The sequence below is a fragment of the Hyaena hyaena genome, unplaced genomic scaffold (genome assembly GCF_003009895.1).
Source record: "Hyaena hyaena isolate Hyena2069 unplaced genomic scaffold, ASM300989v1 scaffold_418, whole genome shotgun sequence".
Taxonomy (NCBI): Eukaryota; Metazoa; Chordata; class Mammalia; order Carnivora; family Hyaenidae; genus Hyaena; species Hyaena hyaena.
This window is the reverse complement of record NW_024081051.1, coordinates 370,300-396,061: the sequence shown is the minus strand read 5'-3', so window position 1 is coordinate 396,061 and position 25,762 is coordinate 370,300. Positions and strand designations below refer to the sequence as shown.

Genomic DNA, 25,762 nt, shown 5'->3' with positions numbered 1-25,762 from the left:
CAGTCAGCACAGAGCCCGATGCGGGGCCCGAACCCATGAACCGCGAGATCATGACCCAAGCGAAAGTCGGACGCTTAACCGACTAAGCCGCCCAGGCGCCCCTGTACTTTACTGTAATTTTAAGATGTATTAAAATATAAAAAAGAAAAATGTTTTTAAACAACATGCACGCACCAAACAGCCCTCAGTGCAGCGCAGCCACAACCTTTTACCCTTTTATCTTAATCTCTGGATTCTCTGCTTCTCCCTCTCCGGGTAGCAGAGCCTTCTCTGCGCAGGGGGCTTTGATGCTGGTTGACCAGGGCCCACTTGCCAGCTCTGGGACCTGAGTTCTTTGAGCTGCGGTGTCTCCATCTTTATAAAAGGACCAGGAGACAGGCACCTGGGTGGCTCAGTCGGCTAAGCATCTGACTCTTAGTTTCAGCTCAGGTTACGATCTCATGGTTTGGGAGTTTGAGCCCCGCACTGGGCTGCGCACTGACACTCTGGAGCCTGCTTTGGATTCTGTCTTCCTTTCTCTCTCTGCCCCTCCCCTGTTCACCATCTGTGTCTCTCAAAAATAAATAAACATTTAAAAAAAAAAAAGGGACTAGGAGAGCACTGACCTCACAGAGCTGGTATGAAAGCTCTCTGAGTTATTGTATACAAAGTGCATGGAACATAACAAGAGCTGTAAGTGTTTGCTCACAGCAGCAATAAATCCTGCTTCTTCTCATCCAAGCTGTATTCAAGTTAAAAGTTTACAGAAATACTTTTGATTCAAATCCCAAGATACTTATGGACAAAGAGAGGATTAATTTTTTAATTTTTTTTTTTAACATCTATTCATTTTTGAGAGATGGAGAGAGACAGAGCATGAGTGGGGAGGGGCAGAGAGAGAGAGAGAGAGAGAGAGAGAGAGAGAGAGAGGAAGACAGAATCCAGAGAAGGCTCCAGGCTCTGAGATTCAGTTGGACGCTTAACCGACTGAGCCACCCTGATGCCCCACAAAGACTAAGTTTTTACCGTGCTTTATCCCCACTGCCATCTCCTGTTCCTCTTCCCTCCTGCCCTCTGGGGGCTTCCTCTTCTTCCTCCCTCGGCCCGCCTGTCTGTCCCCGTCTCATCTCACCCTTGAGGAAGCGCCCCAGCCCTCGAACGTTCCTGTCTAACACTAAACTGGCCCAGGTTGACTGTGAAGCACGAATTCGGTAATTCACCAGGCCCGGGAGAAGGAGGTTTAGGAGCAAAGCACGGTCACCTGGAGAGAATGACTCTTGTCAAGTCGAAGTAACATCGAAGTTTCTCTTACCTTTCAAACTGCACTTTCTTATGTCCTCCTTCTTTAACATGGTCGAGAACCTGCTTCTGAGTCCGACCGCTAAAGGGAAGATGGCGAGAGGGAAGAGAAGGAGACGGCAAGGGATTCCTATTTGAACACGCAACACCCCGTCTCTGCCTCCCCTCCTTCCATAACTGGGAGATGGGTGGGCTTTCTCAGCTGCCGGGAATAAAAGCGGTTCTAAGAGAAACTTGTGTTTCTCTAAGAAAAATGTGGGTCCATTCCATTTCTTGGCATTTCCCTTATAAATTTTTCTGTTTGATTATTAAGCCACCACCCCAAGCAAGGGTCTATATGCCTCGGGAACACAGGGATAATTCTGTTCACTGTCCCCAGTGGCCAGAACAGGACTGGATAGGCAGGAGACACTCCAGTGTTTGCGGAAAGATGGAGAAAGTGAAGCAATCCTGGGCAAGTGTACACAACATTCCAGGAGGCCACACCAAATATTAACAAGACACTTGCTTCTCCAGGGAAAGGAAATCCTTTCTGAATTAGAGGGTCCTGTTTGGAGTTTGCTGTGATGGGGTGAATGGCCTCTGGGCCAAGGTTCGAGGAGAACCCAGCGAGGAGATGCCAGGAGTCGGCCGGAATGACCGAGCAATCGCCCCATCAGCAGTAGTTCCCGGAGGCTAACTTTCCACTTATCTCCTTGCTGAACCGAGAACAGCCTTGGGACAGACGTTCCCATGGCAGACGCAACAGGTGTGCAGTAGAATCCTTACCTGAACCGGAATGATGACCCTCGACTAAAGAGAACGGGCTTTGGCTTTGGTTTGGGCTCTTCAAAAAGTCTAAAAAAGGCATGATGTTCAACACAGATTTTCCAGAACGACTTGCAAAAATCCCGACTGGCCATTAGAAATTCCAAGGTATCCTGGTACGAGCTCTAAAAAGAGAAAATACCACTTTTTTTTTCCCCCAGGACCCACAGACAATAGGTTGACACATGAGAAAAGGGCCAGAAAAGAAGTATGTCCAAGAAAATTTCAGTTGTGCATTTTATTATAGCATGACCACAAATTCACATAGTTAGTAAAATAGAGTTGTTCCGAATGACAATATATTGTCATCATTTAACCATTTTCCCCTCACAGAATTTCCTAGAGGAGCTAACAGAAAAGAGGGGTGATTCACAGAACTCCTGACATTTCTTGTGAAAGAATTCATACACAAATTTTGTTTATGTGGCTTATATTTCCTTCTTTTTTTTTTTTTTTTATGTTTATTTATTTACTTTGAGAGAGATAAATAGGGAGCACAAGCTGAGGAGGGACCGAGAGAAAGAGAATCCCAAGCACGCTCCATACTGTCAGTGCAGAGCCCGATGCGGGGCTCCATCCCACAAACTGTGAGATCACGACCTGAGCCGAAACCAAGAGTCGGACGCTCAACTGACTGAGCCTCCCCAGGCGCCCCTATATTTCCTTCTTAAGAAAAAAAAATCCACGTACTGAAATTCCTATTTTGCCTCCTTAAAATAACTGAAACACACTCTTCTTTCTGTTTTCTCCCTCATGGCTCATGCCAACTTCGCATACTGGTCCTAAGTCTTTTCTCTGTCAAGCAGCATATGGTTCAAACCTCCAGGTGGCCCCACGGACCACACAGGAAATGAACATTTTTTTTTTTTTTTTCTGGAACACAAAAGTATCACTCAAGGCTGAAAAACATGTCCTTTGATTCTGGAAAGGGGATAGTGTAATTTTGTGCTCCCAGGTTGAAGGCTCTCACTGTAAGTTGCTCTATTATATGAACAGGGGTTACTAAAGCCCTTAACAGTTTCCGGCAATTCCAACTATTTCGGGAAGATCTCACAGCTCCGGGCAGACCCAACTTCCAAACAAGCTGAGACCATTCTGCATTTGCAAGTAGCCTTCTAGAACTCCAAAAGCACTTTCCCATAGTAAACAACTTATAATGGGTGGTTGCTTCCTAGGTCAGGCCCTAAATGCTGATTTAATCCATTCTGTAGCTGAACTCGATAAGGCTAGACTGCCGTTTCTCCTGTTTTTTCCCATGGGAACAAAACTCTCCCAAGTTCTGGTTGGGGATACCAGGAATGAAGCATCTGTCTCTGCCATCGGCCATTTCCAGACATTTAAGGAGATGCTCCTTTCTCTGACCTGGTCCTGGGGTGAGCGACATCCTCAGGGGTTCTCCAGAAAACAGGGTGGACCTGTTTAGCTTCTGAGAATGTGCTGTCGGAGGTTTGGGGACAAGGGCAGCAAGGGCTGGGGACATTTGGAGGCTCGTACACCCCGAATACTGCGGATGCTGAATGGAGTCTTGAAGGGATGGCCTGGAGGCTGGAGCCCCAGCAAGTGCATGGGTGTGTGTGGGGGCGGGGGGGGGGGGCTGAACACTTTACCCTGCCTGTGTCTAGCCAGGTGACAGAGTGGTGACTGAGGGTCTGCCTCCCCCTCCCCCCCATCCACTTACATTCGCATCTGGGCGGAGCTTGATGAGAAAGCGCTTCCTCTTGAAGCTCAGCTTGCGCACCTTTGCCCAGTTGAAGGCATTGATCTTCGTGAAACCCTGAGAAGAAAGGGATCAGCCAGTGAGCCAGGAAACGCCCTAATAAGCAACACAGAACGTGGTTTTCCTTGCGTGGGGGGAGCCGCTGTTCGCCTGCTCGGTAAGAATGCCTTTTGCTAGAGAATTTGCTAGGATTTGCAGCTGTGGATGATTCCTGTTCCTGGAACATTATTTTTCACTAATTATACACTTTGGTATTCAAACTAAGTTTGCCTCCAGGGAGAGAAGCGGGCCTGGCCAAAGGAAGGATAAAAAGAAAGATAAATAACAATAAAATCCATGGCAACCAGAATAATTAGTGATCATCACTTTCTGAGTGCCTCGGGAAGGACTTTACAGACCTTATCTTATCAAACCTTATAGCAAACCCAGTGAGAAGGGTTTATCATTTCTCTTTTACAGATGTGGAAACTGCTGCATGGATTTATTTTAATTTGCCCCAAATCACACAGTTCACGTGACAGAATGAGGATCCCCAGCATGTGCCTTAACCAGCAGCGACTTAAATTTCCATAAAAGCGACGCAGCAGGTTGATCAACCCCCATCATGCACGCTGGTCTGGCTCCCGTCAGCACAAGCAGGATGGGGAAGGGAGCGCCGGCCTGTGGTGCGTCTTCTAGACCAGAGCACCGTCTCTGGGAAGGACCCACACATCCTTGTCTCTCAAAGTCAGGCGTGCAGGGATAGGGTGACGGAGAAGCAAGAGGAAAGCTGCCAGATACCAGCTCCCATCTGTCCTGTCATCTCAACTAAAATCCGAATCCCCCTGAGCCTGCTGGGACACCCGGACCGTTTATTTAAATTGGTAAGAATGAAACAATTAGGCACTGGCGAGAAGATTAATTCCAAGATACAGCCCTTGTACATGATTAAATTACTGCGCGATTCTCAATATTTAGATTGTATCAAACATAATCAAAGCACATTAATTCAATTGTGAGGCTCTTCTTCTTCCCCCTATGATTTTAAAAAACCTTTAAGGGCTCTGATTTTAAAATTTAACAGTAGGACTGAAAACTTTAACACTTGGTTTACTGTCGTTTCGCTCAAGTACTCCTAGATCATCTTGGCAGGTCAAAAACTGTTGAGAGCAGTCACCTCAAATACGTACACCGCTTTCAAACCTTCCCTTCTTACTCTCTCATATGAAACCCAACCTCGACTCCTCCTGGGACAGGGTCCTGTGATAATCAGCGTCCGTTGTAAACATCGGATACAAGAGCAGAGAAGCACTGGGACTATTTTGGTAAAATACGAAGGGAAAAAATAACCAAAACCAAATATAAACCAAAGTGTTTTAGGTTGTGTACGTATCTACACCTTCAAAACTGGTGAAGATTACCCCCACGTCTCTATACCCCTATGAAACCAAAGCACGGATCACTCGCTTTGTTTAAAAGAAAAGCACTGAGGACACTTTTGAGGCTGATGAATATGTTCATTGTCTTGATTTCATTGATGGCTTCAGGATTTACATATATAAGAACACATGAAATATGTTTTTAAATATGTGTATTTTATTCTATGTCAATAACACCTCAATGAAGCTGTTAAGAAACAAAAAGAAGCACTGATCCGAATACAATAGCAATGCGATCAAGACAGCACACACTGCATGGGGCGCCTGGGTGGCTCAAGAGGTTAAGCGTTGGATTCTGGATCAGGTCATGATCTTGCAGCTCGTGGGTTTGAGCCCCGCATCGGGCTCTGCGCCGACAGCTCAGAGCCTGGAGCCTGCTTCGAATTCTGTGTCTCCCTTTCTCTCTGCTCCCCCTGCCCCCACTGTGCTCTCTCTCTTTCTCTCAAGAATAAAAATTTAAAAAATATTTTAAAAAATTAAGAAAAAAGAGTACACATTTCAGAGTACAGAAAACTATGTCCTTAAGTAAAACACAGGTAAGAATTCAAGTGCAGTGTTTTGCTTCAAAATTACTACATTACGTGCCTTTTAGAAATTTATAAAACTGCTGTCTCTTAAAAGTACACGTTACCCTTTTCAAGTTATGTATATGTGAAGCCACAAATAAGCAAACTTGGGTAAAAAACCTAAATTAGGTTTTAAAATCCCTAAATTTGATTAAAAAAAAAAAATCTCAACAGGTAAAAAGAGGGGACACATCAGGATCACGTGCCAGTGTGAAGGAAGTGTTTATTTTGGGGGGGGTCTGAAGTCCTGCTTCTATGACGCTGTGTTTTGAGCACAAATCCACTGATAGGGATTCCCATGGTCCTGCAAGGTCAATAAAAACAGGCAAATCTTTTACTGTGCGTTCCTCAGCCAGAGCAAGGGCAAATGAAATAGAATCTGGAAGCTGAGGGCCTAGAAAGAAATGGAAATCCTAAGGTGAGGTTAGTTTCTCCCTGTTCACCTAAAATTAACCATCAGAGGTCTTAACTTCGCCCACCCAACATGCAATCAGAACCGAAGGGCCAACTCTTATCTCTCCATCACCAGGGGAACGGAGCTGTGTTCTCAATGCTCTTACCTGAAACACGAGAATTCCCGTGTTGGCAACAGCCAGGTTGATCTTCGTACCTTCCCTGTCCTTAGCCGGGTGCAGCCGGATCCCATACATCTCCAGCCTACGGGCAATCTCCAGAAGCTGGAAATCTGATTCTGCTGGTGTTTGTCCACTGACAGACAAAAATTAAAGAGAAAGGCCAGGTGATATGAATTGCCTGTGTCTATTAATTTGAGACTCGGCAACTTCTCTTGGGAAATAAAAAGGCATTTCATCCCCAACAACGGAGCTACCTCATCAGATGACACCCAGCTTCCCATTCACTGCAACCCAAGGTCGAGCAGCTAGGACAAAAGCATCATTGCCTGTGTAACACAACACCCCAAAAGTCCGTCTCACGTTTGTCTAGTTGTTTTTTGGAATCTCAAAGAGTTTCCTTTAAGGTCATATAAAAGGAAAATACCATCGTGTTCAAACACATTTTTAGTCGCTTACAATGGGCCTAAACTTGTAAGCGAAGTTCAAGGCAACACCCTGGCATACTATCCCCAGGGCTCAAGTACCCTCCTTAAAAACAGCAACAAAAACGAGAGACACAGAGCATCTTTTGAAAATATTTTACTGATCAAAACAAAACTAAACGAAACAAAAATGAAGAGGATACCAAGATGCTAGAGTTTCGTGACATTGCTACTTTGCCTCTAGTTGACCGTGTCCCTTTCCTGATTTCCTGTTCACTCATCTTATGCTCTCCATTTAATTCCACGGAATGGGTTTCCTCAATTCCAGACCGACCCCAGTAGCACAGAAAATCAAGCAAGGATCTTAGAGCTTTGGTCACCAGCGGGGAACCTGCATTTGAGAATCCAAGGTGAGGAACAACGGCCCCCAGCAACCTCTGTGCTCTTCTCCCTCACACCTTGTATATTTCTTCCCAATAGCTACTATGTGTGCATGTGTGCGCGCGTGCGCATCTACACCCACCTATGCTGGAAGGACAGGGAGAAACCGCTCAAGGGAAACACTAAGTGACCCGTGGGACTTACATGTGGTTATGGTGATACTCCACGATTTTGTCTTCTAGCGCATCTTGCTGAGGTATGTACTTGTTTTTTGCCAAATGCTCTCTGTCTGACGCTTCGTCAAAATCCCCAATCTCGGCTACCAAGAAACAGAGAGAGAAAACCCAGTCACGTACGATTAATACTTCACAGTCCATTACATTCCTCGGGCAGCATTCTCCGGCTAGCAAACCAGACGGCAATGGACAAGGCGGTCCCAGCCTGTGGGCATCCTAAGGGGCTGGATGCCAGAAGGTACCTTGTGAGGATGGAATTAACAGCTGTGCCCAAGTAAGAGGCTGGTCTCCACTCTCGTCCTTACCAGTTAGAAAGAAAACTTCTGCATTACCATCTTCATCCATCCACATTCCTGATTTGTTAGCCCCCACCCCGTGCCCCCAACTAGAACCATTTCTGTTCTAGGCAGTCAATTCTAGACATGTGGACCATGACCTTATGACTTCTAAATAAGCCCCAGAATTTGGGGACTCAAAAAAATCAACTTTGAAACTCTTATAGATAATAATTACTACTGCAAACCCCAAAGGCTTTACCATGTAGAGAAAAGCCAACGGTAAATAGATATAAACATACACAATGTAATTTGGTAAAGTAAAACAACTAAAGTTTATGAGGCTTCTTATAGTCCTGGTGCCAGAAATGACTGATCAGATGGCAGCTTCTTACAAATTTTTCATTTAGAAGGACGAGGAGGCCCGTTTTTCTCATGTAACCTCTACATAGTCCCCAAATTGCTGTGATCTGGAAATCTAAAGGAAAGACCTTTAAGGTAATAATTGTACCTTAACAACACTAGCTCCAGCTCAGTTTGTATCAACTTAATACCTCTGGGACAGCAAGTCGTTTTCTTTGAATCATATGGACTCTGTAACAAGCTTAATAAAAAGTAGCCTAATGACCAGAGCCCAGCTGTTGTGAGTAAAAGCCAGTGAATGGCTGCCATGATACGTCCCTTTCATTTTGTCATGTGAAGCAGCCCGTCACACTTTGGGCAATACACCTCCACTCATCGTGCAGGATGTGGCCCACAGGTTGCTATAAATCACAAGCCCCGTGAATATTTGCTCTGCACAAAAGAGCACCAATTCATCTGATTCCAGCTGGGCCAGCACGGCAATCACTCTAGTTTCCTGCTGCCGTGGCGAATCAATAACATGACTTTCTAAGTCCAGTAAGTCTGCAGTAAGGCCCATGTATAAAAAATAGGATAAGCATGATCCCTAGAAAACACCCGATCCCATTAGGCTAAGTAATGTATTGACCACTAGGGGCAACACTTCCTACGAACCTTTGGAAATAGTGTTAAGTGGGTGGTTATCCGAACAGGATAATTAAACGGGACTACTCTGGATACAACGGAAATTGTAAAATGATATACGATAGCACATTTTTTTTTTTATACTAGTGCTAATATATGGGACATAATCATCTTCCTGAAACATAATGTGTATATTCCATTTCAAGTAACTCCTGTCTTGTCCAAGAAGGAAAAAAAAATGCCCAGCTGGGTTGTCAATATGCTTTAGAATGAGCACAATCTAAGTGATCCTTTGCCTAGATTAAGAAAGCAAAATATCTAGTTTCAAGCATCACTAGGATTCGGGCCAGCTTCATACATCTTGGGGTTTACTGAACTTGGGAGAGCAGAAGACAAGAAGTGTCATCTTTGACAGTTTTACTTCTTAAGGCTAATGTGCCATGTTCAATAATGAATGTTAAATCCGAGAACAGGACTGATCGAGTTTAGTTTACTTGGCCGCCATCTGTCCAAGCTTCTCCTCTGCATCAACAGAAGTATCAACAGAAGCATACTCGTCCTGAAAAGGACACAAAATTCACAGGCCAGTATTTGGGGGCTACACTTATTAAATGATATTTTAGGAGTACTGTTTGCAATCCATGGGCACTCATGCTAACAGCAAAATAACACAAAGACATAATTACTGTTTTTAGTGGATGTGATTATTTTCCCCCATCGACCAGATCACTGTTATTTCCAACACGACCTCATAAAGAAACCATCAGAACTTACATTGTACGATGTGGGAGATCAAGAGAGCCGCGCTGGTATCATTGCACGTCAGCCTGCCTTGAGCCAGGTCCTGCTTCACCTGCAGCGCAAACAGGTACCTGTGAACGCAAACACAGAGGACGCGTCACACACCTAGAGGCTGGCGTCATGTGAAGAGGGCGGAAGATTTGGTGTCAAAGTCAGGTTCATTCTGGCAACTCGTCCACACGGAGAGGGACTAGAGAAAGGTATACAAACCGAGGAAAAGAAAGTCTGCGCTGGCTGGAATGAGTTCCCGGCACCACTGGCTGCAGCGTAAATACTCCTACCTCATTAAAAGGACCAGGAGACACACTGTAATCTTTTCACATGATGAATAACACATTTTGTTCTATGGCTCTATCTCTCCATGTCAAAACCTAGGATGGGGCGCCTGGGTGGCTCAGTCGGTTGAGTCTCCAACTCGTAGTTTTGGCTCAGGTCATGATCTCACAGTCTGCAAGTTTGAGCCCCACGTCGGGCTCTATGCTGACAGCGTGGAGTCTGCTTGGGATTCCCTCTCTCCCTCTCTCACTGCCCCTCCCCCGCTCACTCTTTAAACTATTAAAAAACAAAACAAAAAAAAACCCCAAGACTGTATCTTACTACTCTGTCTATAATTTTTGCAGGGCATAATAAACATTACATTTTTTTTGCAGATCAAGTATACTAAAAAATAACTTGAAGGCTCAGCTAATAATAATAGCTATAATGGTTAGGGAGAGTTTTTTTTTGCCAATGGAATTTGAAAGACAAGAGTGTCTTTTTTTGTGTGGTGTAATTAATATTCACTTAGGTTCCTTCAAAAGCCTCAGTTGCAGGATCTATAAAAATTAATTTAAAGTTATTTTCTCCATATTGCAGAATAAAGCAAGTAAACATTTTTTGGTGAAAGAGAAGAGGCACTTATTTATTTTGAGGGAGAGAAAAGGAGACAGAGAGCATGCATGAATGGGGGAGGAGTAGAGAGAGAAAGAATCCCACGTAGGCTCCAGGCTCAGCACAGAGCCCTATGTAAGGCTCAATCCCATGACCCTGGGATCATGACTTGAGCCGAAATCAAGAGTCAGACACTCAACCAACTGAGCCCAGGTGCCCCAAGAGATGATGTATTTATAAATAAAAGGAATTAAATAAAAACTAGTGCAATGTAGAAATTTGATTTGAAAACAAAAATCAGTATGAATGCCTAAATTTTCTCCATAGAGAAACAGGAGATTTCAAGCATGAGGTAAGGCAAGGTACAAAGTGAGCTTGTAATATCTAGTGATGCCAGGAAGCAAGACAGGTTTGAAATATAAATGGGTTGTATTAAAAAGCAAAAGAAACATCTGGAAGGGATGTCCACTCGCCAATGCTGGGGCACCTTGAGTAGCAACAAGAATAATTAAAGTGAATCAAAACACACGGAATTGATGAAAAGTCATGAGGCCATTTCAATACTCAACCAGAAAGTCAGAAAATGTTATCACCAGTGGAGAAGACTCCCAAAGCATTTCTTTATTCAAAACTTGGTAACCAAATCAAAAAATTGAGGATGGGCTCTGCTTCTCCAGTAGAAGGGGTATTTCAGGATATACAGAAAAATGAGGCAAAGTTCTTTCGGGAAATACGCCAACTAATGACAGCAAGAATCCTCATTCCACAACATTGAAGAAAATGATGGACTCTGGCAAGCACTGTTAATTGCTGTAAGAACCATTCTGGAGACTGGACATTTGCATAAAGACAAAGGAACATGACTTTGCCTCACAATGACAAGATCAGAACATTGCCGCCCCAGTTTATGATGAATCTTAGCACCATGAATGAAATGGGAAGCACACGTCACTTCTGGTGGATTCTGGCCCAAAGCATTCAGCTTGGATCCATCAAGCCTATAGAACTAACTTCAGGTTTTCTGGAAATGCAGAGAATAGAGGAAGAAACTAAGTGGCACCACAAGGAAGACATTTGACAAATTCAGGAGGTAGGATATTTTATAGATAACTGGTCCATCAACAAGATGGTATTATGAAAAAAAAATAAGGTGGGCCTCTGCTAGATTAAATGAGATCCAAGGACATAACCAAGTGCAGTTATGGTCCTATAGTGAATCTCATTTTATTTTTTAATGTTTATTTATTTTTATTTAAAAAAATTTTAATGTTTATTTTTGAGAGAGGTAGAGAGGACGAGCAGGGGAGGGGAAGAGAGAGGGGGAGACACAGAATCTGAAGCAGGCTCCAGGCCTCAAGCTATCAAAATAAAGCCTGATGCAGAGCTTGAACTGTGAATCAGGAGACCAAGACTTGAGCCACAGTGGACACTTAACCGACTCAGCCACCTAGTTGCCCCTAACATTTATTTATTTTTCAAAGAGAGATAGAGCACATGAGAGTTGGGAGAGCAAAGAGAGAGATAGAGGGTCATAGGATCCAAAGCGAGATCTATGCTGATAGCGGTGAGCCTGTGACTCCAACTCATGAACTGTGAGATCATGACCTGAGCCAAAGTTGGACGCTTAACCAACTGAGCCACCCAGGCGCCCTGTGAATCTTACTTTAGATGAGCAGATACAAACGACATATATGGGACAGATTTGAGTATGGCCAAGATATTATATGAAAAGTACATATTTATGCGTAGAAAAAAATCAGGATATCACAGTAATGAATTAACAATGATCACCCCTGGGGAACAGGAATACAGTATTTTATCTTCTTATACTTGTTTATCTGTATATTCTAACTTTGCATAGTATACATTTGCTATTTTTATAAAAATGAAAGGTTATTTTTAATTTTAAAAAAGGGGGGGCTTTTTATAAGACCAACCACAGAGGGTTCTATAAAAATTAAATGAAGTAATACATGGAAAGTACAGTGACTAGAATAAAAACATTCAGTAAATGTTAGCAAATTTTCTCCTATAAAAGAAAAACTAGGGGCGCCTGGCTGGATCAGCTGGTAGAGCATGGGGCTCTTGATCTCAGGGTTGTGAGTTCAAGCTCCATGTTGGGTATAGAGCTTACTTATTAAGAAAGAAAGAGAGAAGAGAGGGAGGAAGTGAGGGAGAAAAGGAGAGGGAGAGAGAGAGAGAGAGTTAGGAAGGAAGGAAGGAAGGAAGGAAGGAAGGAAGGAAGGAAGGAAGGAAGGAAGGAAGGAAGGAAGGAAGGAAGGAAGGAAGGAAGGAAGAGGGGTGCCTGGGTGGCTCAGTCGGTAAAGTATCCAACTTCAGTTCAAGTCATGATCTCGCGATTCGTATAGTTGAGCCCTGCCTCGGGGTCTGTGCTGACAGCTCAGAGCCTGGAGCCTGCTTGGGATTCTGTGTCTTCCTCTCTCTCTGCCCCTCCCCAACTTGTGCTCTGTCTCTGTCTCTCTCAAAAATAAGTATTTTTTAAAAAAAGGGAAAAAAAGATATGAATTACCTTTGTTACTTAAGAAACTCCATTATTAAGAACTAAAAAAAATAAAAATAAACTAAAAAACTACAGAGGCAATTCTGTAACCAGCCCCCCAAAAAACCCAAAACAAAAATCACCCACAGATCCACTTGTTGATAAGTTGGTCTTTACCCAGCCCCCTGATATTTATTCTTGCTCTCATGCTCTCTGTCTCTGGAAAGTCAAAGGAAAGAAAGTCAGAGAATATAAAAGAACCAAAACACCAACATATGGGTTTACAAGGGAAAAGGCTGTATCTGCCATCTTTCTGGATTCGGCAGGGGGAACTATTTTTTTGAGCTGAACACTTAGAGCTACAGGCTTTAATCTTCTATCCGGTTAATTTTTTAGTAGAGGGCATAAAAGCATTACACTGTGAATATTTTACCATCTACCAGTTCAAACACAGGGTCTTGTGTCCGCAGAGAAATGTTCAGGGACGGATCAACGGTCAGAATCTGATCGGCTCTGGGGACGTTGGCTGATGGGCTCACATAGCCTTCGAGTCAGCAGGGGTTCAGAAAGCTCACACATTTAGGCACAGGGCAAGGGCCCTTCTGAAGACTGTGGTGAACCTGTCACTCCCTAATCACGCTGAGTCTCCCTGTTCAGAGGCCCCTGTAATACGAGAAAGATCTTCCTGGGTACTAACTGTTGACTTCCTAATGACAGCCATAAATCTTGAGCAAGCTGGCTGCCATGCTAACTTTAGAGACTCAGCAACACCTTTCACATTATAAACAGAAACAGTCCCAATCAAACACCGGGGGGCTAAATCAGGTGAGGCTGAACTCAGCAGGCACTAAATACAATTCAAGGAGTGAACGCTCAAAGTGCAAAGCGCTCCGAGTAGAGTCAGTCCCTGGTGGAAGGGTGGGTATCAGGAGAAGGGCATGACTGTGCCCAGGCTAATGAAGACGGCTTCTGGCTTCCAGGGATGGTCAAGGTTACAGATCACATCAACCTGACACCTTGCTTTAAACGGGTCTATTTTGATGTTTCCACCTGGGAGGTCTGAGTCTCCTTTCTTCTCCAGTGGAAAGTAACTGACAAGTTCTCTGCCAGCCTGAGGAAGCATCCGAGGCCTTGTCGAATGCTGCAAGTTCTCAGGGGTCACTCCACCCCCACGGAGAGCAGCGCCAAGGAGAGGTGGGATCCTTCCGGAGACCTGAGGCCCAGGACAAAGTGTGCGGAAGCCCTACAGCCCAGCGGGAGTGACTCGGAACTCTGCGATGAGAAAACCCGGCGAGTCCTTTTCCGAAGACCCCTCCCCTAGCTATTTCAAACCTGCGCCTCTGAGTCACTGCGTTTCTCTCTCCTTCTAGAGGCTTGGGGCCCTGGCAGCAATAGGACACAACGGTTGCTGAAAGCGCAGTTCGGCAAGTAGAAAGGAATTCAGCCTCTCGGTTAACAGCAAAGTGCAATTCAATCTGCTCTGTCCACAACTGGGAAGCTGAAAGCTGTGCATGAAAGTAGCGGAATGAACCAGAGAGTTAAAGTCCCTTATAGTCTGCTGAACTGCAGGCCCACCTCTGTTCTGCTCTTGTCCCCATGTCCCTTGCCCAAAGTGCTGTCCACACAGAGCTTCTCCCCAACGCTCCCCCCCGCCCCCCAGCACTCCCCATCTGCTATAGGAAAGTGCCAGAACCTCAAGGGTCACATGGTTCAATTTCTGCTTACATGGGAACGTGAGAATGAGGGAGGCAGCACACTGGATCTGGAAGGTCCCCTTCCTGCCACACCTTACGACAAAGTCAAAAGTGACAAGGAGCTTCTAAGTTTCATACCAGTTTCGCTCGCCCTGGCACAAAAGGATTCTCTTCTTGGAAAAGATGATTAAAATGTCAGTTAACACCGGAAGCCAGAAAGCAAAGACAGCAGCCCCAAATCTGCTCCATCCAGCTGAGCCTGTGTTCGCTGAGGAATTTAGATTCCAGAGCAGCTGGCGACATCCTGGGCACACGTGGCTCGATGGTCACAGTTACATGGAATTTTAGAAGAAAAACCAGAATGGTTGAAAACCAGGGGCGCCTGGGTGGTTCTGTCTATTTAGGGTCCGACTTTGGCTCAGGTCATGATCTTGCAGTTCGTGAGTTTGAGCCCCGTGTCAGGCTCTGTGCTGACTGCCAGCTCAGAGCCTGGAGCCTGCTTCTGATTCTGTGTCTCCCTCTCTCTCTGCCCCTCTCCTGCTCTCTCTCTCAAAAATAAACATGAAAAAAAAAAAAAAGAGAGAGAAAACTATAAGCCTCTGGAGACAATGATTCACAAGAATGGAAAAGGTGCAAAACTCAAAGCAAAGTGGAATAGGGATGGGGAAGAAAAGGATTTATGTCAACTTCATAAGCCGGACAGAGGCAGGAGGCAAAGGCTCCTGCCCAAGAGCTGGACTTGCCTTTAGATTCACATCCTAGTCGGAGCTTCAAGCAAAGCACATTCCAACGAGAAGAAACCCAGCACAGAAACAGAGACACAGTGGCCCCAGCAAGGACCCCACAGAAGAGCCTACTGTCACGGGCTTGTCTCGTGCCTCCTGGAGTCCCAGCCTAGCGGTGTCACCTCTATGTGAACCATTCTTAGGCCACTGTGCACGCCTCCCAAAAGGCTGCCGGCTCCCGCAATTGCTGGCCACTGCGTGGATTTGAGGATTGCAAGTAGAGGGAGACAATCAGCAACTCATTCAGAAAACTCAAAGCCACGCGAAGAGTCACGACCTTCGCTTCTTCCTGGAACTCCACATCTGTGTTCCCGGTGCCCTTCCGGACCTGCCCGCGATGTCTGGCTGGCATCTCAGACGTAAGCCGGCAGAACCAAACTCCTGACGCTCCAGCCCTCCGTCACCCCCTCCTTCCGTCTGCCCTTTCCCATTTTAGTTATCGCCAGCTGCTTAAGTCAAATCTAAGCAACGCTCTGTCCCCTCAGCCTCCACCGCCAGCCCATCGCCAGGATGCAGGGAGCCCATCCCCAGCCACAAGCCAGCATCTGCGGCCACCCTTTTCCACTTCCACGCCTGCCAACTCCTTTGCTGCCACCACTGTGTGCGGACAACAGCAATGGCCTCCTCACTGGACTCCCAGCTGTCACTGTCCCCCAGCACCCACACGCAGCTAGACTTTTAACCGCACCAACCATCCGACCTCCGTCTCACCTCACTGCACTTCGCCCTCTCTGTTCCTGCCATGCCAGCCTTCTCTTAGGTACAGCTGAGCCTTGAACATCACAGAGATTAGGGCTCCAACCCCGTGCACAAAAATCTGCATGTAACTTTAAAAAAAATTTTTTTTAATGTTTTATTTATTTCTGAGAGAGAAAGAGAGAGACAGCATGAGCAGGGGAGGGTCAGAGAGAGAGGGAGACACAGAATCTGAAGCAGGCTCCAGGCTCTGAGCTGGCAGTCAGCACAGAGGCCGACGCGGGGCTCGAACCCACGAACTGCGAGATCATGACCTGAGCCAAAGTTGGAGGCATAACCGACTGAGTCACCCAGGCGCCCCTGCATGTAACTTTTGACGTCCCCAAAACTTACCTACTGTTAACTAGAAGGTTTGCCAATAACAAACATGATTAACACGTATTTTGTAAATTATATGTATCGTACACTGTGTTCTTACAATACAGTAGGTTATAGAAAAGAAATGTGATGAAGAAAACCCTATGGAAGACAAAACACATTTACAGTCCTGTGCTGGATTTGTACAAAAAAATGTGCATATCAGTGGATGCGTGCAGTGCAAAGCTGTGTTGTTCAAGGTCCAGTGTACTTGAACATCTAGAACTTGTTCCTGCCTCGGATGCTGCCCAGCTCTTCTTTCCACTCAGAAAGCTCTTCCTCCAAAAAGGAGGGACAGAGTCCCACAAATTCCTCAAAGGCACCACAGACTGACCCATCGCAAGTGGTTCACTTGGTCACCTTCTACCATCTTCTCCTCCTTCAGTTACCTACCTCCTACCTTCAATCACACACCTGCTCCTTCAATTACCTCTTACTATGACCTGATCCTTTTTGCTTCACAGTCATTTTGTCTGCTCCCCTGCGCAGTCAGGCTGGTCTTTTCCCCATTCTGTTCCCAGTGCCTGGAGCCATGCTTGCACAGAGCGTCCACATCAGAAGTACTGCTGACTTTACGTCGTCATCCCTTTGCTAAATGACGGTCAACCACCCACAGTATCCAGGATCCTGTGCTCCGTACCAAGGGTGAGGAGAAAGATGTGATAGGCTTGGTCTAATCAGCTGCAAGACTGAAAGCCACGGGCAGCGGGACTCTGGCTGGTCAGACTCGTGTACCGCTCGTAAGAGAGAGCACGCCCAGACGGGAGGCAGTGTGCCTTCACACACTCCCACCAGGCCCTGTTCTCCTTCAGCATCCGTGTGCCTTGTGCAAATTAGAAAATGAGGAATAGCTAGGGTGGTGAGGGTTATCACTCAGAGCATCCCTACCGGCGCCAGCCACTTTATGTCTCCTACTGCTCATCCTCAAAATAACTGCGGCCAAGCAACCAGCGTGGTGGCGGTGACACGGGAGTTAGCAGAGGCACAGAGGAAACAAGTAGACCAGCCAGTCACAGGGGGACCCACGGCAGGCATGACGCCGTGCTCACGCTTCTCCCACTTGGGCCAGCCCGCAAAGCAGTCCATCTTCAGCTCAGGCCCACCCACCCACGGCAGCAACAGAGAGACACGGAGCTAACCCTTTCACAGGGTCTGATTTCCCCAAACTGTCCCGTGATGTGACAGAAGTCAAATATGACAGCAAGAGGTTATAAGATCAGTTCACAGCCCAGCTTTGCAGAAACCCAGGACTCAAGGAAAACGTGGCACCTCCTTTCCCCCCACGTTGGTCAGCACCACTGGGGGCACAGGGCAGATGGGGGCCGGGTAAGTGCTGTGAACATGTTGAATCAGTTGGCTGAGAACATTAACTTTCTCTTCTCCTCGGCACCCTGTGGCAATAAATAGCAAGTTTCTAAACCACTAACCTTGTGAGTTCTTCTTGGAGTTGCGTATGGTCAGGTGGAAAGAATTTCACCACGAACTTCACAACAACATGCTTTGGCCCTAAAACGGGGGAAAAACAGTAAAGCATGTTTGAATCGTTTCAAACGCAATTAAAGAAAAAGACTTTAGAAGGTATATTATACATCAAATAATGGAGCTCATTCCAAGTTGCCAAGAATTCATCTGCTGACATCCAGGTTGCTGAACGAGGTGGTTCAGTTCCTAATCCGTACTTCCATATTGCAGGGAGGCAGAGAGCCCTTATAAAATAATGATCTGACAAGAGTATTTCATTCGGGTATTAATTTTTTTTCTCCGAAGACTTAAACTGTACCCAAATTTTAAAAACAGCCATTCATCAGCTTTGAATTCTGTGACTTCCTCTCTATTCCTCCCCTGCTCATACTCTGTCTCTCAAAAATAAATAAATGTTAAAACATTTTTAAAAAAACAGGCATTTAGCTTAAAAAATTTATCTAATTGGCCCTTTCAGTCAAAATATGGGCTTTAGATAATGAGGAAATAATGAAAATGTAAATCAGTTTTACAATTTGGTATTTTAAATGATCTACAAGGTAGATTCCACTGTGTTCATCAAATACGTATGGGCATCTGCATGTCAGGTGCTCCCCGAGCTCCGGAGAGAAAACATAAAGAAGACGGGACCCTGCCCTCGTCAGCCAGCTACAGCCCTTATGTGTGTCTTATAAACCACCTTACAGAGGTGTTCAGGCAAAATCAGAAAGCAGATCTGGGGTGGGTGAAGGATCAAGGAGATGGGTCACCTGTCAGAATTAAAACATCAAATAATAATTTGTAACCTTAATCAGAGCTTGTTTTGAGGTATGAATCAAATTTTATACATGTATCTATATATGTATCTATATACATATCTATGTCTGTATCTATATCTATCTATATATATTTATGCTCAATATAAGAGCAGTTTTCTGGGTTCTATCATTTGGAATGACAGCAGTGAATTTATGTTCTATGAAATATAAGGCACTATAATGAAATCCAAATTTTAACAGCAGTTGCATAAAAGCAGAAAATATCTCTTTGCTCCACCTTTTGCTGTCACAAAAAACAGATGTTATATTATCATTTCTGTGATCACATATTTAAGTTTAGGGAAAAAACCCAAGAGCAATAGAAGATGACGATGTAGGCAATATATCCAAAATGAGGAGAAAAACAAGGCACGGAAATAACAAAGCCCAGAGACACTGGGCCGCCTTGTCCCGACCACTCACTCTAACAGTGAATAGAAACCCTCGCCCGGATCATAAAGTAACAATAGCAAAATGGGGAAGGTCAGGAAAAGCCATGCCGTCTCCTCCCTACAGGGATCCCATGAGGCTACGGCAGATCCTTAGAAAACCGGAAAGTAGGAAGGTGCTACCCCTCAACGCACAATGACAGCTTTGTCTCACACACAACTAGTCACAGCACACGGAGATGGAGACCGAAGGAGAATCCTCACTCGGTGTGGACCCAGCAGTGACAGACGCGGTCTTCCGTCTGCATTTGGCAATGGGCTAAAAGACACCTTGCCACAGTTAGCATTTCCAGGAGGTAACACAGGGACACATGTCATCACTCTGGATGCTTCGCCACCTCCACCCGTCAGGCCTGGGGGCTTCTCTCAGCAATGTGTCCCCCTCCCCCACATGCAGGTTGCAGGCCAGCCACCCCGGTAAATGTTAAACACACAATGGCAGTTTCATTTTCAGCATCGATAATTGCTTAATTTAAATGACAGACGCTCAACATCAATTTCAAATGCACAAGGCCCACCCAGACAGTGTGCCTGTTCAGTACACCCACATAAACTGCTAGAAGTGGCCCAGTGGGATTTCTTAACCAGACATTATAACAATCCCAGCAAAGTAGTGGGGAGCCTGGAGCTCAACTAATGCAATGCAATTTTGTTACTATCCTCAGACTTTTGCTCTGGCTGCAGGGAAGGAGCATTTGGGATGACTTGTCTCACTCTGAGCTTGACCTCAAAGCCGAGAGGAGGGGAATGGTCCTGGTCCTGAGGCACAATGAGAAGGCAGAGAGAAAGCAAGCCGCCTTCCCTCACTCCTCCCCTAAATCTTCCCCAAAACACGGTATAAATGCAAGCCAGGCTCCCTTCAGTTCTGCCTGCCATTCAGACACAGACACACACACACACACACACAATTTTCGGGGACTTTATTTTTCCAAGCAACACCTGCACTCTGATCTCACAGGCTTTGAAGAGGCTGGACAGAAAACCTAACACCAGTTATATGAATCCGTGGCTCCACCTTCCTCTTCGAAAGTGACAGTAACGACACCAGGCAGAGACCAGGCAAGCTCAATTAGTCCAGAATTAATAGCATGCTTTCGTCGTTAATCAAAATGAGATCTGATTTTCCAAGCAAGGTTCTGATTGCCAAATTGTTAAATATTAAAACTGCAGAAGAGACATTTTAATGGCATGTGGATTCGTGAATGAAAGGAAATTATGGAGAAAAAAAAAGAATCTGCATCACCAGTGCTGGATGCCGCAGAGCAAAGGACGTCCAGAGGAGGAAAATGTCTGCCTTGATATTTAACATCACTGTGAAACACACGGTATATACTTACTTCTAATCTGCTTGACAATAGGTTTTAAGAGATCCAGCCACACCTACAAAGGAAAAAACAGATTGAGACAAATTCTCAATGAAAGAATGCAAGTGTTTGGAGGCTTGACTTGGAGCTGTTTAAAATCAAAATACTTTTGAGTATTCGAGGCCATCTGTGCCTATTTTCTGCAGGGCGGTGTATCTGACATCATCGACCGATTTTATAGCACAGGTCCAAACTGGCTGACATTATCCCTGAGCTTCAAAGTTACAATCTCTCCCAGACTCCAATGGTTAACTAAGAATGTGTCTCCTGTCATTTGCACTGTTCTATTCAGAGTTAGCTACTCAGCAAACACGGGTGTATGATTGCATGGCTGGCTACCAGCTGGGTGAAATATGCATGCTCCTCAATGAAACGAAATACGTGAATATATATGCATTTACAGAACAGCACGTCTCTGAGGGATATGGGATGGGAATGAATGTTTAGAATATTACCTCTGCATTGGGCACTCTCCATAAGCTTTTACCCCTTTCCTTAATTTTTTTTAATGCTTATTTATTTTTGAGAGAGAGCGAGCGAGCGAGCGAGGAGGGGCAGAGAGAGAGAGATAGACACAGAATCTGAAGCAGGCTGAAAGCTCAGAGCCTGACCTGTAGCTCGAACTTACAGACCACAAGATCATGACGTGAACCAAAGTCGGCAGCTCAACCGACTGAGCCACCCAGGCTCCCCGCTCTTTACCTCTTTAAACAGGTCAGAAGGATTCCTGCTACCCAGGAGAGTAACCTGAGACTTTTGGGACCAATAATTTGTCCCAGGCTGGCAGACGCAGGATCGAGACAAGGTCTATCCAGCTTCAAAGGTCAGACTCTTCACACACGTGCAGTTTTGGGAGAAAGATTCAAAGAGAGAGGAAAACCAGCTGCCCTTATTCAAAAAACATAATTTAGCCGTATTATCCCATTTCACACATGCTTTTCTCTAAATTCCTGGTCATTTGAAAAGGGTTTTACTGAAGCTCATACTTGGATGTATGACAAGAAGGTTAATTTGCCTAATATAAAGAGGATTTACATTATACAACATAAAGAGGTTTGGAAAAAGCAAACACTCACAAACTATGCAAAGAATAACAGGTAATTGACAGAGAAAAAAAGAACAATGGCTAACAGGGAAATGTTCTAATTCAGGAGTGAGTTGCACTGCAAGTCTGAATAATCAAATACTACTTCCACCCATTAAATGTGCATCTAGCTATGCCTCTGTGTACGCACATATTTGTATTATACAATTCCCAGATTTAGCAAAGGGAGCGGGAAATGTACACTGTCTTACCTCTATTGGCGAATACACGAATTGATACGTTTCTGGAGACTAATTAAGGAATAACTAAAGCTTAAAAAAACAGCTCCTATACATACTCCTTCATCCAGTAATGCAACTTTGGTAAATCATACATTGATGCACAAAGATTTATGTAAAATAAAAATGTTGTGATTAGCATTCTTAACAGCGAAAAATTTTACAATAACAGTAAATAAAATAAGTCTGCATTTATAGGCCACATTATTATACAGGCATTAAAAATTATGTTCTTGGTGAATATTTAAGTATGCAGGAAAATGTGTTTGGGAGGTTGGAAGACGGGTGATTTCCAGTCCTCTGCCTTTCTCCATTATCCAAATTAACCTTAAGTTGAGCAGTAAGAATTCTTATAATGCAAAATCTAAAAAATGTTAAGTCTCTACTTATTTAGGTTACTCTTCCCCCATCACCTTTTCAAATCAGTAAGATTTGTTTTAATTTTTTAAAAAAAACATTTATTTTTGAGAGCGGGAGAGAATGCACGCGCACACACAAGCAAGGAAGGGGGGGGGGTGGGGATAAAGAGAAAATCCCAAGCAGGCTCCTCACTGTCAGCGCAGAGCCCTGCATGGTTTCGAACTCACAAACCATGAGATCATGACCGGAGCAAAAACTGAGAGGCGGGATGCTCAACTGACTGAGCCACCCAGGTGCCCCCAGTCAGTAAGTAAGAATTTATAAGGAAATTCTCATTTCTGTATTTCGCAGCCCTTCCTGCTCTCCTGCTTCCCGGAGCTTATGGTCTAGTGAGGAAGCGACAGGAATCACCCGACCTGCACAGAAGTGAAGACGTGTCTGACCCAAAGGGAATGAAGGCAGGAGCAGAGGGCTCCCAGGGTCTGGGACAGAGAGGTCTGGCCCAGGCACGGGGGGAGGCAGATGGGAGACCTGATACGAACAGGACACTGTGGAGGGAACATGTCCCTGAAGATGATGTCGTGTGGAGATGTGAAGGGGAACAGACGAGCACATGGCGACGCACACATAAAACCTTTGTCTGGGTGCCAGAGGTGCGAGGGGGCAGCTGCAGAGCAGCGCGGGTGGGTCGGGAAGGGGTCCGACTCCCCGGAAGCCATGCTGAGCTTCTTCATCCTTCTCCTAAGAGCAACGCGAAGGATGGAAGCCCAGGGCGAATGCAGTCGGATGCGCACTATCAAAACACGGAGTTGGCAGTGTGGGAACAGGCAGAGGCGCCGGGTACACGCGGGCGGGCTGCAGAAATCGTGCAGGCGGGAGAGGCCGACATTTTGGACCGGGAGAGCAGAAGGAGAGCTGGGGGGAGCGGGTGCATGTAAGAGTTAAGAGGGGGGCGCCTGGGTGGCTTAGTCGGTTAAGCGTCCGACTTTCGCTTAGGTCATGATCTCGCGGTTCGTGGGTTCGAGCCCCGCGTCGGGCTCTGTGCTGACTGCCAGCTCGGAGCCTGGAGCCTGTTTCAGTCTGTGACTCCCTCTCTCTCTGACCCTCCCTGCTCATGCTGTCCCTCTCTCTCTCTCTCCTAGAAATAAATAAAACATTAAAAAAAAAATTTAAGAGGTAAGATCCCGAGGGTTTTACTGATGGATTGGATGTGGTGGCTGAGAAAGAAGACAATGGCCAGCTGTACGGATGCTGGCACCATGCACACAGACGGGCCTTTCTGTCTCCCTCAGAGGAACAGCTCTTCCTTCCACCTCAGGCCGTGGCCCTGGGTTTTAGGGCTGTCTTCTCACACCCCTAAGGACACTGGTGACCGACCCTTCTTGCTCCTATTCTCAATCTCTCTGCTTTTTTTTTTTTAATGTTTTATTTATTTATGAGAGAGAGAGAGAGAGAGAGAGGCAGCGTGAGCAGGGGAGGGTCAGAGAGAGAGAGAAAGACACAGAATCCGAAGCAGGTTCCAGGCTCTGAGCTGGCTGTCAGCACAGAGCCCGACGCGGGGCTCGAACCCACGAACCGCGAGATCATGACCTGAGCCGAAGTCGGTTGTCAATCCCGATGCTTTAAAAAAAAATTTTTTTTTTTAAATTTTTGGTAGAGAGCACAAGTGGGGGAAGGGCGGGGGGGGGGTGGCGGTCAGAGGATCCCAAGCAGGCTCCGCACTGTCAGCATGGGGGTTTCAATTTCTGTTCCCTGCCAGGAACAGGGAAGTTCCTCCTGGAGGCTTTCTGCTTCCCCAGTCAAGTGGGAGGCAGGGGCCGGGAGGAACTAACTGGAGATCTCCGGTGGGACTTCCCAGGGCTGCCCGCCCTGCGCTCTCCCGACCGCCTCGGGGTACCGTCTCCGAGAACCTTCCCCGCCGCCAGCTCCTCCTCAGCTTCCGCAAACCACTCGGGACAAAACGGCTGTGCTCTGGCAACACGGAGTTGCCAATTTCATGAATTGTTTTAAAACCTCCCTCGGCTGTTTCTGGCATCGCCGTGGAAAGCGTCAAACACAATCACCGGCCGGAGCCAGCGGAGCACGCGGGGTTAGAACCCGCAGGGCTGGGAGCGTCAGGCCGGCCCGACTCCGCCTGTCGGGTCGAGCTCTGCAGCCGGAGCGCTACAGCCGTGGGTCACCGCACAGCTCACCCGCCGGGCGAGAGCTCAGGGCCTCTGGGAACCTCCCCGCCTACCAGTCACACTGATGAAGAAAAATCGGGTTGCTGCCTGACCAGAGGCAAAGGACTGAAGTTTGATATCCGGGCAAGGCCCTGGGAAGCAGGTGAACTAGACTAAGGTCATCTTAGGCCAATCACTTGTTCACTCAGCCTAAGCAGAACAGGATGAGGTGCAGACAAGTTAAAAAGGCAACAAGGGCACCGTCACCTTTCCTTCCTGGCCGATGGAGTCCGGATGGTCACAACCGTATGGGTCCCTTCTACCAGGACCACACGTCCCTGCTCGAACCCCTTGCGACTGGGCTCCAGAGCACACCTGCACACCCATGTGACCGGCCTATACAGGGATCTGGTTTAAATGAGTGGATTTCTAGAAAGGTCATTCCAGTCAGTAAAACTCACTGAACTTCCCCTGCTGGGGTTTGATGGCCTATAGGAAAGAGGCCGCTGGGGCCACCATGCCCAACAACCACAGACTCGGTGGCTTGGACAACAGACATTTATGTCCTCACAGTCCTGGAGGCTCCTGGTGTCGTGGGTTTGGTTTTTCCGGAGACCTCCCGTGACTTGCAAATAAATGTCTGCCTTCTGGACACGCATGCCCACGACCACCTTTCTGTGCACATATGCCCCAGTGTCTCCAGTATCTCCAAATTTCCTCTTTGTAAGGTGACAAGTGTCAGTTGGATTCGGGCCCACTCTAATGGCTTCATTTTAATTTAACCACCCCCCCTTTTTTTTTTTTATAAATAGTTTATTGTCAAGTTGGTTTCCATACAACACCCAGTGCTCATCCCCAGAAGTGCCCTCCTCCATGCCCATCACCCCCAACCACCTCTTTTTTTTAAATCTTTATTTATTTTTGAGAGAGAGAGATAGAAAGTGAACAGGGGAGGTGCAGAGAAAGAGAGGGAGAGGGAGAAGGAGACACAGAATCCAAAGCAGGCTCAAGGTTCTGAGCTGTCAGCACAGAGCCCAATGCGAGGATCAAACTCATGAATCGCAAGACCATGACCTGAGCCAAAGTCAGCTTAACTGACTGAGCCACCCAGGTGCCCCTTAGCCACCTCTTTAAAGGTCCTATTCTCTAGAATAGAGAACTCAGAATTGGGCCCAAAAATGTACAGCCAACTAATCTTTGACAAAGCAGAAAAGAGTATCCAATGGAAAAAAGACAGCTTCTTTAACAGATGGTGCTGGGAGTACTGGACAGCAACATGCAGAAAAATGAAACTAGATCATTTTCTCACACCATACACAACAATAAACTCCAAATGGATAAAGGACCTGAATGTGAGACAGGAAACCATCAAAACCCTAGAGGAGAAAGCAGGAAACAAC

At 46.0% G+C, this 25,762-nt stretch overlaps 1 protein-coding gene across 1 annotated transcript in view; it reads right to left on the bottom strand.

Annotated features, from left to right (window-relative positions):
- Window positions 1-25,762, bottom strand: part of FARP1 (FERM, ARH/RhoGEF and pleckstrin domain protein 1) — a 290,026-nt gene that overhangs the window by 56,567 nt on the left and 207,697 nt on the right. Inside the window, exons 4-11 of the mRNA XM_039252521.1 lie at window positions 20,491-20,533; window positions 17,853-17,931; window positions 9,437-9,534; window positions 7,369-7,483; window positions 6,347-6,494; window positions 3,764-3,859; window positions 2,047-2,210; window positions 1,292-1,360 (exon numbers count right to left, since the gene is read on the bottom strand). Coding sequence (XP_039108452.1) covers window positions 1,292-1,360; window positions 2,047-2,210; window positions 3,764-3,859; window positions 6,347-6,494; window positions 7,369-7,483; window positions 9,437-9,534; window positions 17,853-17,931; window positions 20,491-20,533 — 812 coding nt within the window. The remainder of the gene's footprint in view (window positions 1-1,291; window positions 1,361-2,046; window positions 2,211-3,763; window positions 3,860-6,346; window positions 6,495-7,368; window positions 7,484-9,436; window positions 9,535-17,852; window positions 17,932-20,490; window positions 20,534-25,762) is intronic.